The sequence below is a fragment of the Manis javanica genome, chromosome 4, assembly GCF_040802235.1.
Source record: "Manis javanica isolate MJ-LG chromosome 4, MJ_LKY, whole genome shotgun sequence".
Taxonomy (NCBI): domain Eukaryota; kingdom Metazoa; phylum Chordata; class Mammalia; order Pholidota; family Manidae; genus Manis; species Manis javanica.
The window spans coordinates 13,727,142-13,745,815 of NC_133159.1; the positions used below are offsets into that span (position 1 = coordinate 13,727,142).

Genomic DNA, 18,674 nt, shown 5'->3' on the forward strand with positions numbered 1-18,674 from the left:
GAGGCAACAGAGCTGGGCAGGCGGAGGGAGCTGGAAACTGTACTGGGGGGCAGCAGGATGCAGGCCGCTGGGCAGTGTGGCCCCTCTGCTGTGTTCTAACCATGTGGCGGCTATAGTCTGTCAGTTTGCAATCTGAGCTCCAGATGGACAACCCAGCCCAGCAGCAGATGGGGCCTGCAGGGTGGCCCTCTTGGCGTCCCCAGGCATGCGACTTTGATGACATCCTTGGCCCAGAGTGAGGGTGTGCGAAAAGCAGCCATGAAACATCCGTGCATGAGAGGTGTGACTTTTCTGGGCATCCCGCTGGTCACATCACTGTCCTTCTGACACCCTTGGGAGAATCTCTCTCTGGGCCCAGGATCAGGGATGGCTGTGTTTCTCCGACCATGCAGGTGGAACTGATTTCAAGAACCCTCTGCCTTATGTGAGCGATGTGTTCTCCTCTTCTCCGTGGCCACCAGGAGACTTAAAGGCAAGGCTGTGGCTGTCTCCAGAAACAGCCTAGAATGTCATGATTGTCATTTTGTGACTAGCAGGTCTTGCTGCACTGTATACGAATAAACATGCTGCTTCTAAATCCTCTTCAGAAAAACAGTATACATGAATTCACTTGAGTCAAAATCAATGGACTATGGTTCTGGAGAACGTGGATCTACCATCCCTGCTCCATATCTGACGGCGTCACCCCAGGCAGGTCATTTCAGTATCTAAGCTTGTCCTGAGATCTCTAAAATGGGCAGCTGCTTACTGCTCTTCCTACCTCAGAGGGGAGGGACAGGGCCTGAAGGAGGGCTTGTGCAGCTGCGACAGGGCCTCTCAGATATGCCTGTGGAAGGAGCCCAGCTCCAACAGGAGGGCTTCTAGGAGGCGGTGACACCTGGCTCACCCTGGGTACCTACTTCAGCTGAGCTCACCACTGGCTAGACCAGTGGTTCTCAAATACAGACCAGGGCTTTGGTGACTGTCCTTCCAGTGGTCAACAGTTTAACTTTACTGATGAGATGACGAAGCTGACGGCAGTCATTTTTAACTTCCTCTTGGCAGGTGTCAAGGGGGCACTTTGATGATAGCCCCCAGGTTGCCTTTGGAAGTTTTATACCAGTGAATTGAATTAAAAGCCTGGGAGTGACTAAAAACCCCTTTGGAAGCAGGGACCCCACATTAGATGCTGATAGACTGCCCGAGACAGACCCCGGGTTCAAGGCGGAGGGTGAGCCCTACCCACCCAGTGGACTTACCGACACCTGGTACTGTACATCCGAGGTCCACACCTCTTCGTCCCCCACCACGCAAGGGATGGCTTCTGTCCGGCCCTTCAAGTCCTTCAAGGCCTGGGGAGAGGACAAGAGGGCAGACGGACACTCCCTTCCCCTCTCTGCCCTGCCTAAATTCCAAACGGGGAGTCTGCAAATGCAGACGCCCAAGCGAGAACAGAGAAACGAGAAGGGGGCCAGTTTGAGGTCAGAAAGCATGTGCTCCGGGTGGGGCTGTGGAGCAGGACTCAGGCCCTGTCCACTTCACTTGCTGTCCTTCAGGAATGCGAGCCCAGTGTTGCCAGGTCCTCCCAATACAAAAAAATTTTTAAACTGCATCTGAAATTTGTGAAATGCTGTAATTTTTAAAATATGATGATTTTAATTCATTCATTCATCTAACTAATGGGAGAATATTTTTAAGCATAAAACATTTGAAGACTGATGACTCCAACCTGGCTGGAGGCCCCAAAGTGGCCCAGGTTGCAATCCTGCTGCTCCCAGCCTCCCATCTAAATGCACAGCTCTCCCCAGGCCCCTGATTTCCTTCCAAGGCTGAGGGCATGGCAGGAGCAGGGGACAGCTGTAGGTGTGGAGAGGCATCTTTGGGGCCACTGAAGGCTTTCTCTGTTCCATGCCCTATGCCTGCTGGGTGCACCCCACCCTCCTGTTACCTTCTGTAATGCATCTCGCTCGGGGCTGCCCTGTGTGAAGGCCAAGACTGGCTCGTTGGCCACCTTCAGGGAGGAGGTGTGCTTCCACCGCAGCCTGGGGTACAAGGGTGGAGAACAAAGTCAGACAGGTCAGCAGTAGACACCACCAGGCCCAGCCCCTCTGCCTCCAATGAGGGGTCCTGGATTGGTCCAGAATCCTGAAATCCAGAGCAACTACAGAACTGGGGTCCAAAACCCAAGTTCCCACTGCTAACTAGTGCCTGGGGGCCGAATGGGGGGAGGATGGGCGGGTGAGAGCCAGGACTTCAGAGTCAGCCACTGCAGACTTGGGGCCCCAGCTGCGAGGCTTCTCCTCCAGGCCTGCTTCCTTATGTGTAAGTGAACACAATACAGATGGCAAAGGCCGCCCAAGGCCCATCGGGCTTATCAGACCGGATGAGGCCTCCAGTGAATGCTAGGTGGCCTCTGCAGTGGCCCATTATAGAAATAAGGTAATTTGGGTCCTACAAGAAAAAAAAGACTAGTTCATAATCAAAACCAGGACAAACCTGGATTTGAGTCCATAAACACCCAGATTATCGTCTCTCTCTGGTGTCAATGCCCAACAGCCAGACACCAGTGGGAACACACCTGGGTGTGGGTGGGCACGTCCTTTAGGAGGGAGAACACACACCTGGGGGACCAACAGGCCTCGCAGAAAGAGGGTGTTGGGAAGAAACTGCCATAGGACATGGTTTGGTTGAGTGATTTGGGGAGGATTTAAGGAAGCCAGGGTCTGCTCCGGATTGGATGCTGTCAGGACATGGGGGCAATTCTCTGATTGGGTAAAATGTCATTAGTCCCCTCACTGAGCCAAAGAAGTGGATGTCTGACACTCTGGCAGTGGTACAGTGACACTGTTTTTGTCTGTACTTAGACAAAATGATGAAGGGGACTTGTGGCATCCCTTTTCCTCCTGGTCCCAGAGTGACCCTGGCAGAGGCTGGAGTTCTGTAAGGTTGTTTACACCCAGCAGGAGAACAAACGAGCTGGCTCAGGGTCAGGGGCACTTTTTTCTTTTGCACAAGGAAGGGGTCTGGAAGCTCCAAGCCCCAGCCTGGAAAGCCTGGAAGAACAAAACCTGGACACAAAACCCAGGCCTGGGAGGGCAGGTCCTCCATTCACTCTGTCAGGTTAATGAGCTCCTGTTGCACCTCGGACACCATGCTGGACACTGGAGTTCAAGCGGCGGCCAGGATGGCAAGGCCTCTGGCTGCACACGGCTGACCTCCGGTGGGGGACACAAGCAAGAAACAAACGCATGACAGAGGGAACATGAAAATGAGCGTGTCAGGGGGAGGCTGGGGCTATAGCCAGGGGGGGTCACAGGGTGATCCCTGATGGAGATGTGGAGGTTTGCAGAGCTGGAAAGAAACGTTCCAGTCCAGAGAAGAGCAAGTGCAGGGCCCAGAGCAGGAAGCAGTGACGGGGGAGCAGAAAGGGGCCAGTGCAATTGAGGAGGGGGAGAGAAGGCAGGGCCAGGTGACCCAAGATCCCCAAGGGCAAAGGGAGGCGGGCCTTCTCTCCCCACCCCCACAACCCAGGAAACCATTCACATTCCTCAGGCATCACCTTCCTCTAACCAAAGGGAGAAATGTGGGGCTACCTCAACCCCCCACTAGCTGTGGAGTCTTGGGCAAGTCACTGTCTAGGAGTTGGTTTCCTCCTGTGTCAAATGGTGACACTGTCTTACGGGGTCACTATGGAGCTCTGAAGAGGTAATAAAGCAAAGCTACAAATGTGCTCCATAAATTCAGATCCGCACCTCTTGTGGTGGGGAAGAACGGAAGCCAGAAAATACCAGCAGCCACAGCCTCAACAGCAGCCCAGAAAGGGGAGGGCAGCACTTACCCCACCACCACCACCCGCCCCCAGGGCCACCTGGGATTCCAGCAGCGTCCCTCTGGGCCTCAGAGGCAGCACACACCACAACCAGCCATGCCCTCTTTGAGCCAGAGAGTGATGGTCAGGAGAGTTGGGCTGGGAGCCAGGAGGCAGGCACCCACCTCAGCCTGGACCCCAAGCTCCTGGTGGGCGCACAAAGCCCGGGTTCTGGAAGCAGATGTGCCTAGGACCGAAACCCACACCTGCTCTGAGACCTTGGCACATTACCACACACTCTGCAGGCCTCTGTTTCCAAAATGGGGGTAAGACCATGTTCCCTTGCAGGGGTTTTGTGAGGCTTGAAAGCACTTGCCTTTCCTCACCCCTCCCGTGCTGTTTTTCTAAGTACATTGTAAAGGTCTTCCAGAACGTTACTCCACGAGGCAGGCCAGGTATTCAAAGGCAAACTGACTTCCAGACACCCCCCAAGGATCAGGGGCTAGACAAGACATGCAATAAATAACGCTGGAATAGACTTCATCCCATAGCACTGGGTTCCACCCAGGGCAGGAGCTGAAAACGCCGCAGCTACCAGCTCACCCTGTTCCCACCCAGGCAGTGTCAGAAATAAAGGTCCTATAGGTCCTCAGGACCATACATCCCCATGGTTTTTGCTATGCCAGCAAAGTCCCTGGACCCTGGCCGAGTTCTCTGTCAGGCCGTCTGAATGTGGCTTGGGTAACAGACTTGTCCAAAGATCAGCCTGGGTCAACTAGATCCAAAAATAATCCAGGGACGCCGGACAAACTTTTTTTTTTTTGGTTCATGAGCACCCTTCACTGGCTCAGGGGGAGGCACTTATCACTCACAGGACCTGGGGCCTCTGAGGATCTGGCATTCCTAAGTCATTCATTCATTCATGCAGCCAGCACACATTTATTCCACACTGAAGGGACACAGAGACAACTCAGATTTGGTCAGTACAGCTCACCCATTTATCCACCACATGCATCCCGAGCACCCAGCATCCCGAGCACCCACTAGGTGCCTGGTCCGGGGTGTAGTGAGGAATCGACCCTGACCCTTCTCAGAGCGGCTCTCGGTGCCCCCCCCCTCAGCAAGGAGGCACAGGGCTGAGTGTGAATTTGATTCAGGCTGTCCTAACCAGCTGAGGCACTCCTGCTCACCAGGGGGCCTCAGGGCCTGACCTCCGTCACCCCTGCAGGTCCTGGCACCTGAGCCAAAATGCCACAATACCAGAACATACCTAGCAATGGGCGATGGCAGGGCTGGACAGAGTGTGGGGCCAGCCAAGGGGACCCCAGAAACTTAGAGGGGGAAAAGTGAAGACGAAAATTGGAGGCCTGAGCTCCCAGGTCACCCTCAGCCCCTGCCCTGGTCCCCTAAGACATCAGCAGCTTTTGCCTGGACGGGGACAAGAGCCACTTCTGCTCCATTGTCCCCAAGCTACTGTGCAAACCACAGCCAGTTATAGTTTCAACATGGAACACTCATCACCACACAGAGACAGAGTAAACATTCGGCCCAAACTACTCAGTGGCCTCTCATTTCTCCTACAACAGAAAATCAGAATCCTTCCTGAGGTCTCGACTCGCCTCCCATCACCCACCATCCCTCTGCACTCGTCTGCTGCAATCCAGCCACCGTAGTCTTTTCGGGGTTCCTTCTGCTAGCCTCACACACCTGGACAGGGCCCCCACTGGGTCATCTCAGAGCCCAACACCTTTCTCACAGCACCAGGAACCCTTATTATGGAGCTGTCTGCACACCAGCCCAAGCCACTGGCTCCACTTGGCCGGCCTGTGTCTGTTTCATTCACCACTAGATGCACCGCTTGGCCCGTGGTAAGCACTTGAGAAATACCTCTTAAAACAACACACAAGTGACGTCACAGCCAACACCAGGATCCCAGGACTGGACTCCCAGGCCCAAGTCCCGGTAGCTGGGTCAGGGATGACTAAGGTCAAGGAGTAGAAAGTACTTTTGCTCCATTCAGCTTCCAGGCTTTTCCAGCTGTTATCTAGGACCTGACAAGAGCAATCCTCTTTATCACTGAGATAAGGGGCCAGGAATGGAAGTGAGCAGAGAAAGTGCAAGGCCCAGGGCAGGTCCAGAAGGGAGGGGCATCAAGCCCAGGATGAGCTGTTTCCACTTTATTGCCCCGGAAAACATCAAGGAGTATTTATTAAGCACTTACGACATGCCTGGCACTATGCTAAGTGATTAACTCACTGAATCCAATTTACAAATGCCATGAGGAAGGTGCTATTTTTACCTCTGTCTTGCAGATGAAGAAACTGAGGCTCAGAGATTATAGTACTCACCTGTGGCCCGTGGTCACAACTCACCAAGTGAGAGAGCAGGATTTGCAACCAGGTCTTCTGCACATGGGAGACATATCCTAGGGCAGAAGCCCCTGCAGCAGGCCAGAGCCCCATATTCCTTCCTCTCATGTCCACATAGCACCTCCTTTTTCCTAGCATTTCCCACCCAAGGGAGGAGGCCTCCAGATGGGCAGTGGCTTGCCCAAGGTCACACAGCTGTCCCCTGGCTCTGACAGCTCAGCCCAGGGCTTTCCACTCCATGTTTTCTCCACCAGCAAAGGGTCTATGGGGAAAGGAACCCCCGAGAAAGGCAGGTGTGTCTCCCATCCTCAGGAGGCGAGTGGCGGGGCCAACACCAACAGAAGGGGTTTGCATCAGGGGAATTAGTTAGAATAACGGGAAAGAAGTGAGGACGGCTGAGTGGTACCTGCCACCACCCTTGTGCTGCTGGGACCCTCCTGTCTTGATTTTCCCGACCAAGGATGGGCCCTCAGAGCAGCCCACTCATGGAGGAGGGGATCAAAATAACAACTGAAACAATATTTATTGAAAAATGAACAGGAATTCTGTAATGTCCAGGCACATCCTATAAGTTGGCTACAATCATCATCTTTACTTTCCAATAGGAACATGTGGCAGCAGAGAGGATGAGTAACACCACCAGGGCCACAGAGCCGCTAAGAAGGGGAGCCAGGATCCACCTGCTGCTGTCTTCTGGACGGTTCCAACAGCAACTGCTCAGTACCCACTATGTGCCAAGCCAGGTACTGTGCAGTCGGAGCAAGGGTTCCAAGGTGTGCGAGGGCCAGCTGCTGCCCGAGTGGGGATTTTGACAACTTCACGGGTAAGTGTTAGGGTCACTGCTGGCTCTATTTATTCCATCACTCAATTATTTACAGAACACGCTCTGGGTACCTGGCCCCAGCAAGCCATTTGTCACATCATCACTAACCCGAGTGTTATGCTGCTGTTAATAGGTTTTTCCCCACTTTATAGACAGGACACTGAAGGGCCAAGGGAAAGCTGTCTTGCCAAGTCCACAGAATGCTGGGTGGGGGTGGTTTCACAAAGGTGGCCAGGGGAGGAAATTCCAGGCAAGAAGCACTACCCGGCCACTGCTTAGAGAGATAACAGAACATGTCCAGGGAATGATGGGACAAGCCAGCTCCTGGCCCATCACCACCTGTGCCCATCCAATGGGCAGGAAGGCTGGGACAAGCACTGGGTGGTTTTGGAATTGTGAAAATTAAACAGGCAGGTGTGCTGAGAGGAGTCTAGGGTTACCCTGGATTCCTGCAGGGGACAGCGCGGTGGCCAGTTCCAGCCAACAAGCCCCCTGGTCTCGGGGCCCCAGTGGGAGTCATCTCTGGACCTCTGGCACCCAGCAGGGTCTGCTACAAGAGCAAGCAGGGGGCAAAAATTAACATTCACTGTAAGTCTACTGCCCCCTGCCTAGTTATAATATTGTATTATACATACAATATAAACATTTATCTTGTCTCTTTCCAAAGAGAATTTGCAGAGACATAACCAGGACACTCAGGATAAAGTTTAGAAAAAGAGGTCAAGGCCAAAGGGGCCAGAAGGCAGACAACTGGGGGCCTGGTGTTTACTAGCTTAAAGCCTTGGACAAGGTTTCCTTAATTTCCAAGGGCCCCAGTTGCTTCAGCTGTGAAATGGGAATAGTAACACCTACATCATCGGCTGCTGAGGAGCTAAGTAAAATAATCCACATAAAATGGATGGCCATTGTCATTAGTCGCCATCCCTGGGCCATCCATAAAAGCCAGGTCTCAAAACCAGTTGTGCTGTCTCTGTTGACAAGGAAAGAGTCATGGGAAAATTCACTCATTCACCAAATATCTGCTGCAGGTTTACCAGGTGCAGACATAATTCTAGTGTGTCTAGACATATTTAGGGGACATCCAGTAAGGGAGACAAGTCCATGAAGTGAAAAAGCTCCAAGAAAGTGTTTGCAGATGAACCCGTATTTATATTGTCCTTTCAAAGCATACATCATGGAGACTTAAAAGGACATTAATCACAGTGATGACGGTGGTTACCTCTGTGTGGTGAGACTCCAGGTGCTTTTATTCTTTTTTGCTTTATCTGTACTTTTTACAATGGACACTCATTAAATAGAGAGAAAACGCATAATCAAAAATATATTTTCAAGAACTGGCTGAGGTTCCCAGCGCTGCAGGCAAAAAGGGGCCCACTAAAAACATCACCCACCCCAGTTCCTCAAAAGAGGGGGTTCTTCCTCAGCCCTAGTTTCACATACAGGGCACCGAGACATGACTAAATGTGTCCTCAAATGTTCCTCCATAAATGCCACAGGTGTGTCAAATAAATGAACCAGGAAACATCAAAGCTGTCTCCTAGCACTACAGCTCTCAACATGGAGTGATTTTTTGCACACACACACACATATCCCAGGTGACATTTGGCAATGTCTAACATTTTTACATTGTCACAACTGTGGGGTGCTAATGGCATGTAGTGGGTAGAGGCCAAGAATGCTGGTAAAGATGTACACTTCCCAGGAAGCTCCCACAACAAGCGATTAGCCAACTCACGATGCTAACAGTGCCTTGGTTGAGAAACTCTATCTAGGGCATCGAGCCAGCTGCTATATCACAGAAGGTAACCTGAGGCCTGTGGATCTGGTTGCAAAAGCTTTCTCTCTGGTTGCAAAATGCTTTTTCTCCATTCAAGAGGCCTTGTGCTTAAGAACACGACTCTGGTGTTAGACCAACTGTGATTTTTGTCCTACCTTTGCCTTAACTGGCAGGTAAGTTTCCCATATGTAACATGGGGATAACAGTGCTTATCAGCACTGTGCCAAGCCTATGTGTTTGGCTGCTGGATAAATATTACTGTTTTTATGGGCTTTTTTAGAATATGGATTGCTTTCTACCAGATTTTAGGGGAAGTTATGTCTAAGCCTTTCTCCTCTAGTAAACCAAAAATTGTTGGAAGGCCCCATCCACATGTGAATGGATGTGGGTCCCCTTCCTCCAGTGTTTAGCACAGCACTGCACATGCTAGGTGCTCAGTAAACAAGTCAATCAGTGGGGCTTCCATCCAGAGTCTGAGATGGGTTGTCTCTGAGTGCATGGAGATGCCTGCAACTGGGACCAAGCTGAGGGTATAGCAAGTGTGGCCCCCAATCTAGGCTCAAGTCAGGAACCCTGCCCTCCGCCCTTCTCTATCCCAAACCCACACAGTGAGGACAGAGAGCAGTGCTCAGATTCATCTGTGCCCAGGGCATCCCATGCCACCCCTTGGGACACTGATTAACTCAGAAAGCACAGCTCAGCAGGGAAGACTGGTGACAGTCCTAGGGGTCAGGTAAACAAAACTCAAACTGGGGGCGGGGGACTGCCCAATTCTGAAAGGGAGGTCCACAGAAACACCAGTCCATAAGGGAGCAGCCTCACCAGACTGTGAGCCCCTCTGGGGCAGGGTCTGTGTCCTACCTACTTCCCCACACCTAACCCAGAGATGGAAGGGACTCTGAGAACATGTCACTGCGTGGGCAAGGGTCCAGGAGCCCAACTCCGCAGTATGGAGGTTTGCAACAGTTTAAATGAAAGTGATCATGATCCTGATTAATAATAACTAGGCTGCCTACCTGCCCAGGCACTTTCAGGACCCTTCACATTAACTCAGTCATCACAATAAGGCATACACCAAGTGCCGAGCACTGCATCTGGCACATTATAAGCATTCTGTTAACATTTCCACCTGCCAGAAGAAAGGAGTCCCTTTTCTGCCCAGCAGTAACTTGAAAAAAGGGGGAAGAGAAAAAGAGGTCAAAATCCCGAGTCGAAAGAGAGGAGAGAGGACTCAAGGGTGCTAAAAACGGCCCCTGGGAGGAAGCCAGCGAGGCGGGCGGGAACATTTCGAAAATCGAGGTGAAGGATTAACACAAGAGCGTAGGAGGCTACTTCCCGAGCGTGGGAGCCGCGAGGGCACCGAGGGACAACCCCGCCCCCCTCCGCCACAGGATTCAGGAAGGGGGTTCCCCTCGCCGAAGGAAGAAAACGAGGGGTTGCAGTAGAAGGAAGGCCTCGTGAGGAGCAGGGGGCCCTAAGCGAAGCGACCCCCGGCGACAGGGCGCCCCAGGGACCCGGCAGGGAGTGTGCGCAGGGAGTGCCCTGCGACTCCCAGGACCTGGGACCCGCAGGCGCCGCTCGGGACCCCAGCCCCGGGCTCACTCACCCGACCCACCTCCAGGGGCGGGCCAGCAGCGCGCGGAGGAACGGGGGCGTCGGCGACAGCATCTCGAGCTCCAGGCCCTGCTCTCCGCGCAACTCTAGGTCCCAGGCGCGGCCAGATGGCGCTGCCCCGCCCGGAGCGCACCACCTCAGCCGGCAGGGGGACCGGATCACTCGGTCGTCCTCCGAGTCGGAGGCAACCGAAATACCTTCTGTGTACCTTGTGCTAACAAAACTATTGTTTCTGAGGGAATTATAGGGGCCATTATAGCACAAGGTAACCCAAAAGAGAACCTTGAAATATACGTTTCCCCCTCTTCTCTTTTGGTATGACCGAGGAGGGAGGCCGAGGGCGAGAGGGCGTGGCTATATTGACCAATCAGAGTGACAGATGGAAGCCCCTGGGCCAATCAGAGGGACGGTTTTATTACAGCCTTCTTAGGACAGGAGAGAGGGCCGAAAGAGCCAATGAGAGAGCGGGGATGGGGCACGTGGAGGCGGGGCGGAAGAACTGCTAGTCCGCGCAGCAGGTGCAGCGGGAGTCCTGAACCCGCCAGTCCGGCGGCCGTTATCCGGTGGCTACCAGACTCCGACTCTGCAGGGTCACCCTGCACCCAGCCCCCTTCCTCTACCCGAGGGCTGCAATCCCTGGGATGAGTGACCTCCCTACCTGCATCCTCCTGGCCGGGACCCAGCCTCCCTCCACCTTCCGGCCTGGCGCGGGGCCGCTAATTGTCCCAGGACCTGGCGCTTTGCATCCTTGCAGATTGTGAGCAATAAAAGAATGATTAAACCCAGGCGGTCTGTGTTTAGCTTTTCCTTCAGAGCCTCTGGCCAAGGAACCAGTTTTATTGCTCCCTTTTTCCCCCAGATCAAAATTTCGGTTTTCTCTTGAAGAAGTTAGTGAACACTTAAAACTCGGGTTCTGAAGCTTTCCTAATGACGGGGGTCTCAGGGACCCATTCTGTTCCTAAAGTACTGTTGACAGCATTTCCAACAATATTCTAATTTGTTTATATTTCCTCCAAGAACCTGCTTAGTCAGAGTTCTGATGCTGATTACGGTTCCTTCTTATGACAGGGGCAAAATATATAGCTCCCCTGGGCCTCAGTTTCCATATCTATAACATGGGGGTAATAATAACACCTGTCAACTGAAATCAACATGACCATTGCCTTTAAGGAAGAAAACGTAGTCAATGTCTTACTGAGGACCATGGCCCAAGAGCAGTCCATCATCGCGTTCTGATTAACTGCTGCAAGGCCCCCTTTGGGAACTTCTTAAATACCTTTTTTTTACAAAGGAGGGGTGGGTGCAGGAAACAAGGTTCTGTCAATGAATACATTAGGGACACTGTCCTGAAGGAACAATGAACTTTCTGATGCCATCTTCATGTGAGAGGAAGCAACAATTAGGATTGCTAGGTATTCACCTAAAGGATTCTACTAGGGACACAAGAACCAGACCTGGTTATCTTCTTTTGAGCATTCCAAGCTGTTTTTCCACTGGTGTGGGCTGAGAGGTTGTGAATCTTGTAACACAGGTGAGAATGACAGGGCATCTTCACAGCACAGCAGCTGACCTGGCTGACAGGGGCCTCTGCAGTTTGCATGGCCCTTCTCCTGTGGGGACCACCTAGGAAACCATATAATTTCATTCTATTTCACAATTTCCCCCTTATGGTCAGGTATCAACCCTCAGCTGCATATCATGATCATACGTTGATGTTGTCCAGGACAATGTTCAATGACTCAGCGGTTTTCTGGCCTCATGACCCTCCCTAACTTACTTATCAAGAATATGCCTTCTGAATAATTTCTAACTTCCTAGCTAACATGATTCAGGCTCTGTCCTGCCATTGTTTCCTCCGGCACCTAGCACACCACCTGAAATACTATAACAGAAGCATAATTAAATTACAGTAGTGGTTATAGCTTAATGACATAGGTAAGAAAACCATCCAATAAATCCTGAACAAACATCAGCATGTTTTTTAACCAGTATGACTATTAGTAAGCAGAGTCCATCAGCTACCCATGGGAAGTATTCGGTTATTTTCATGAATGGTCCCTATTCCCACTGCCTGTACTATTTCATGGGCTTTTGCTGGTTTAATTTAGGAGCCAGTGCTGTCAGGGAGCAAAGGCGTAAGTTACAAGTCCTTTCTATTTTTTCTCACAAGTTGAGAGGACCATAAGTTTTCCAAAGTGTGTTTCTTTAGTTTCAGCAGATAATAGGCCACCTTTCATGGCTACTTCTGATTCCATCTGAGGCAACATAGCAGAGGCTTCGCTGGGTGGAGGTAGTTTTCTCTAGCCAGTGGTTGATTGCCTCATTCTGTTTCCATGCTGCCTCCCAACCTTTCCCTTCTTCCTGATTAGCATTAGTTGGGATTGGGGCCCACCCACAAACAAGGTGAAGGGAATGGGGACACGTGGCACTGTGACAGGAAATATAATGTGTAATTAAAGCATGAGCATCAGTGTATCCCAGGAGATTTTCAAGAGGTTCCCCATGAATTCCTATAGCCACAGTATCACTGATAAAAATCTGCCTGCTTTATTTGTGTGATTATCCCTCCTGGTAATGTTACCTGGCAGGATTTCTATAGATTTTCCCCCCACTGAATTTTCTGTGTAATAAACATACCCTGTGAAATTAGAACTGAAGGGAAGATTTAAGTATAGGCTCATACAAGGTAGACTCCAAGCTTTGGGTCTTGACATTATACCTGAATATCTGGCTTAATGAATCAAGTTTTCCCATTTGGAATCCATAAGGTGGCTTTTTTCAAAACATCATTTGACTTTCTCTATGGTCCAACAAACGAGGGGTGTGGTCAGGCAAATGGATTGGCACCAGTCCCATAACAATGAAAAAAGAAGCAATAATTCAGTCACTGAATTATCTTTTCCATGGGCCACTCTGGAACAGGTGCCCTTTTAAGTGAGAAACGTGGATGTAGGAGTCAACCCCCTGCAATTGTGCTGCACAAGAGTTAGTTAGAAGGGCTTGGAAAGGGCCTTTCCACGTGGGCTGTAAAGAGTTTTACAACTGGTGACAGTTCCAGAATGCCCAGTCACCATGCTCCACTCTGTGACCAACAGGATCCTTTGAACTGGGGACCTGGGAAGGCATCATTTGCCTATGATAAGGCTAAGTATAAGGCATTAGACATTTGCAGACTAGTGTGAGATAACAAGGGATCAGTAAAAGGTCTTATGTAATAGGCATTGGCCTGCCAGTGACTATTTCATCTTATGTTTGAGGCCAAGAAGTTTGCAAGCCTTTTTATTCAGGCTTGTATAATTTGCCCAGTTAAGTGGGTACCTCCATCACTGGAGATTGTGAAAGACATACCTCTAGTGGGAAACATATGCTCTAACCCTTTCTTTACTGTAAGGGCATCAGCCTTACCACAGGGGAAGGCTACACCCCATCCGGAAAATACACATACAATAATGACAACGTATTGGTTGGTAATTCATGCTAAGTGGCAGCCGAATGAAGTGGCAGGTGTTCAAAAAGCACAGTGGAAGAAAGTCTGAGGTCTTTGGGGACCAAAATAATGTTCCTTAAGAGCATTAAGGTGGATAAAAAGAACATCAAAACCCAAAATAGGGTTTGCTCTGGAAGAACCAAGCAGCTGTCTTGGATTTCCCATAGCCCCAGCTACTCGCCGATTCATAACCATTATTAGCCTATCTTAATTGAGAGGTCTTTTTTTATAAAAGCAGATTTGACTTCATCCACGTGTGCCATACCTGTATAGACGCCGTTGCTGCTGCACCTGCATGAAAATCAGCAAAGGAATCACCCTGATACTCAGGTTCAATTCCCCTAGTGTGATTCTCAGTTTAATGACAGCAGTTTCAGAAAGGAAGAGATTACAGATAATAACATTATGCCAGAACATATCAGATTCCTAATAATGTCACCTAATTTCTAGAACACATATAAACTATGTAAATACAATATAAAGAAGGCTTATCACTGCTTGTTTGGGAAAAAAAAATGCTTCTCAAAGTAATTCAACATGCCAATAAACCTAATTAGTTTAACACATCCTCTGGAATATTTGTTTCTTCCAAGTCAAAACGAAAAAAATAAAAGCTGCATTTAGAATTTCATTTTGAGAAATTCATTATCTATTAACAAAACTTAGCTCCTTCAATCATGTTCCTGATTGCAGTTCTCTACTGTTCCCAAATAACTCATTTTTGCTGTTTCATAACTGTTTCTTATTTAAGGTTAACATTACATGGTGTCAGAAGTGGGATCCAGAGATTACACACACACCACCCAGCCCCCAACAACTTGTAGACTGGTGAGTAATCAGGTGCCATTACCCACCGAGCCCATCAATCTCACTGCTTTCTTGCCAACTGTAGAGTTTGAGGGTGTTTTCTCCTGGATTTTGAACTCTTTGCATTTCTGAGCTCTCTAGATTCAGGATCTAAGATGTTGTTCTTTCTAAAAGTGCTCATTTGCCCTTTGGTCCAACTCCTGTTTGGAATTGGGCTGTTTCTATTGGAACTGTACTAGCCTTTAGTCCATATTCTTTTGGGAAGTGAACTGTTCCTGAAGAACTATGCTGAGTCTTTGGTCTGACTCCTGTTTGGAAGCAGACTGTTCCTATTGGAACTGTGCTAGCCATCAGTCCATATCTTCTTGGGGATTGGACTGTCCCCAATGAACTGTGCTGATAAAACGGTGGGGTATCCTTTTGGGGGTCAGACTGTTTCTAATGGAACTGTGCTAGCATTTGGTTTGACTCTCAGAACCAGACTGTTCCTCTTGAAACTACCGTTAATAACTTTTATTTGCTCTAGAGAAAAACCTCTAAGAAATGAGATCTCAGTCATCAAAATGCTCTGTGGGCACCCCCCTTTCTAGGACCCCAACTGGTTTTATGTTTAAAAACTATGGTCCCTCCTCAAGCACAGTGCTAACAAACTAGATCACCTTAACCAAAAGTAATGTAGAGCTACAAGGGCCATTATGGGGAACCTTTGATCTCCCCAAACTTGTTTTTCTCAAAATTAAATTAGAAAGCCACAGCTCAAAAAGAAAAAAAACTGAATGGGTTGGCTATTTTAATTACACCTTGAGGCTTCCAAACATTTTAAGTTAACATTTAAATGTTATAAACAAAATAGTGTTTCTAAATTAACTGAGGCAAATAAATGATTAAAAGAAACCCAACGACTTCCGAGGCCTCTTTTTCCCCTCCCTATCTTCTGGTCTCCACCCATGGCAGCCACCTTGTGATATGGCCCCGCCCCGGCACCCCCTCCCTGCCATTTCCCTCTATTTCCTCTGCACTGTCCCCACCTCCTCATTCTCCTTTTGCTGAACTTCCCCTTTTCTGGAATCTCTCTCTGCTCCCTCCTCTCCTGAATCTTGAAGGGTCCCCACCAGTAAGATGGCAAACTTCCGGCTTTTCCGGCGGGCGCCACCTGAAGCCCAATCACCTCTCGCCCCCCTCCCAATCCCAGCACCTAGCCAACAGCCACCAGCCCCGTAGAAGTGACACCTCAATCAATTCATGCCCCCTCCTATATAACCCAGCACCTTTCCCTAATAAAGCGGAACTCTCCGGTGAATTGCTGCTATGTGTCGCTCCTTTCCTTTCAAATCTATTAAACCTTGTCACTTAAAACCAATCTTCTGAGGATCTAAATAAACCCCAAGTTTCTTATGTTCCCTGAACTTAGGCCAAATGGTAAACCTTATTAGTTAAAGAGTTTCCTAAGGTGACTGAAGATCGCATGGGTTTGCTGAAGAATTAAACATTAAAATTATTCAAATTTACCAACCTGGTTTCTCAAATTTATATTAGTAAATATCCATGCTTGTTGGTGAGGTCCAGGCCAAGCACTGGATGAAACTGGCTCAGGGGCAACATCCTGAAAGGGATTTAGAGAAACAGACCCTTAACTTGACAAAATGCCGGAACACTTGGAAATCTCCATCAAGTAATTGCAGTTAACTTTTCTAAGCCTGTTGTTTGGAATAAAATTCAGGCTCGCACACAAAGCCCGATGAACTTGTTCATGACTATCACAATCAGCTTCAGATTGTTTCTGAAGAAGATTCTGGTCTTCCTTTAGTTGTTGAATCCAGCTTGTAGCATCGAACTCTGTTTATTAACGGGATGAACTAGAATTTCTCCTCTTGGTTAAAAGGACCAGGGCAAAATGGGAACCTATGTCCACTCCAGATTTAGTTAATTAGAAAAACTAGTTTGCTCCCACTCTAGATGAGTCACCAAAGGAAAGACTGCTAAAATTCTCAGTTTTCAGCTCTGGCAAATGAAGTCCCCTAAGCAAAACCAAAACCTCCTAGCTTTGCTATTATTGCAAAGAACCCGGACATTGAGGGGGGGAAAACAGGCTATTTCAGATATAAGAGCTTCAAGGTGCTTCCTGCCTTCTCACCAATCTTTCCAGTGTCCTATTTCCAGTGACTGGGCCCCAATGAACTATAGGGGCTCTTGCCAATCCTACTTCTCAATTGGCTCAGAGGAACCACTCCAGACTGAGAATGAATCGCTCTCTGTCTTTATTGACACTAGAGCTGCATTTTCCATGCTTAACTCCACTGTTATAAAGTGGCCCCTGCCTCAGAGTACTACAGCAGTTCAAATAGTGGAGATCGGAAATAAACTTCAACAGCCTCCTGTCTCTGAACCTATTCCCTTTTATGTAGTCCCTTGAGAGCTACAAACCCTTTTCTCATTAGTTCCTCTCCCCTATTTATTTATTGGGCTGAGTATTCTTTAAAATATATGTATCATGCAGGAATTTCTTTCTTCCAAGAGAGGGAAAATAATTCTAGAATCTAATAATAGTAATCAAAATAGCCAACCAAGGGAACTAAACCCCCCTTAAACATCTCCTATTTGCTCAATATTTGATGGCATTATAGCTGAGTCTGATGACATTGTTTATGTGCTGCTAGATCAGCTAATATCCTCCTTATGGCCAAAATCTTCAACTGATATTGGCAGAATTCACAATGCACCTTCCATCAAGATTCATATAGATCCCTCAAAACCTCTCCCCAAAATTAATCAATACTCTATAAAGAAAGAAGCCCTTCAAGGCATTAAGCCAAGAATAAAAGATTATAAAACTCAGGGTTTCATCCCTGCACTAGTCCGTGTAACATTCCCATTTTGCCTGTGAGAAAGCCCAGTGGCTGCAGATGGAGGTAAGTGTAGGACCTCTAGGCAATAAGTAACATTGTTACCCCTCGGCACCCTGTTGTTCTGAACCCCTGTAAGCTGCTGACATCCATCCTCACTCAAAGCAAAATTTTCACTGTTAGTGATCTATGCAGCGCATGTGTAGTATTCCAATTGGTAAGATAGCCAATATCTTTTTGCTTTCACTTGGGAAGACCGGAACTACCCCTGGACAGTAATGCCCAGGTTTCACAGAAACTTCTTACTTTTCACAAACCTTAAAAGCTGATTTGGATGACATAGTCTTCTGCAGGCTCTACTTTGTTACAGTACCTGGATGACTTGCTTCTCTGCTACCTTTCTCAAACTTCTTCATAGGAAGACAGCACTTATCCACCTGCTAAAAATTTTGTTCTTTAAGGGACATAAAGCCTCCAAAGAAAAATTGCAATTTGCTCAAACTCAGATCCCCTACTTAGGGCCTCTGATCTCCTAATAGGACCACAGTTGGGTCTGTATGAAAACCCTCACACATACTTAATGCTGACAGATCACCTTTTGACTCCCTGTGACAGTTTATTGAAAACTCCTCTAATCCATGCAGATTTTTCATTCTTCACTGATGGTTCTTATTTAAAGGATAGAGATGGTTCTATATGGTATTGCAACTACTTTTGAAGTCACTGAGACCATACCTTTACTTTTGGCTATTTTGGCCCAATAAGCTGAGTTTTATTGCCCTTACCTCATGTTTGTACCTTGGACAAGGGGAAAACCATGAGCATTTATAGTAATGGTTGGTATGCCTTTGGGGTGGCTCAATCCTTTGGAATATCATGGAAACAATGAGGTTTCCTAACCTCCAATGGGGATGAAATTAAAAATGGCTCCTATGTCCAAGATTTATTTGATGCCATACTCCTGTTGGCGGCTCTGGCTATAAGGTTTCTGAGCACTCTAGACCCAACTCCCTGGACACCAAAAGAAGCCACCATGCTGAATTTCCACCAAAAATGCTGCTTTTAAAGAAGCCAATAGACAAACGTCTGTCATGCTCTGAAGCGATGTTCTCCCCAATGATAATCTGGGAAATTAATAAGAGATACCCAACAAATGGCCCCAGAGAG

The 18,674-nt window shown here is 48.6% G+C and overlaps 1 protein-coding gene across 2 annotated transcripts in view; it reads right to left on the bottom strand.

Annotated features, from left to right (window-relative positions):
- ALDH4A1 (aldehyde dehydrogenase 4 family member A1) overlaps positions 1–10,524 on the bottom strand; it is a 28,031-nt gene extending 17,507 nt beyond the window's left edge. Inside the window, exons 1-3 of one of the 2 annotated variants that reach the window (XM_017650076.3) lie at positions 10,372–10,524; positions 1,928–2,021; positions 1,239–1,331 (exon numbers count right to left, since the gene is read on the bottom strand). In XM_017650076.3, the coding sequence (XP_017505565.3) occupies positions 1,239–1,331; positions 1,928–2,021; positions 10,372–10,424 (240 nt within the window). In that variant the 5' untranslated portion in view covers positions 10,425–10,524. Of the gene's footprint in view, positions 1–1,238; positions 1,332–1,927; positions 2,022–10,362 lie in introns of both variants that reach the window. The other variant, XM_017650075.3, reaches the window with a different exon arrangement.
- Between the last annotated feature and the right edge of the window lie 8,150 nt (positions 10,525–18,674).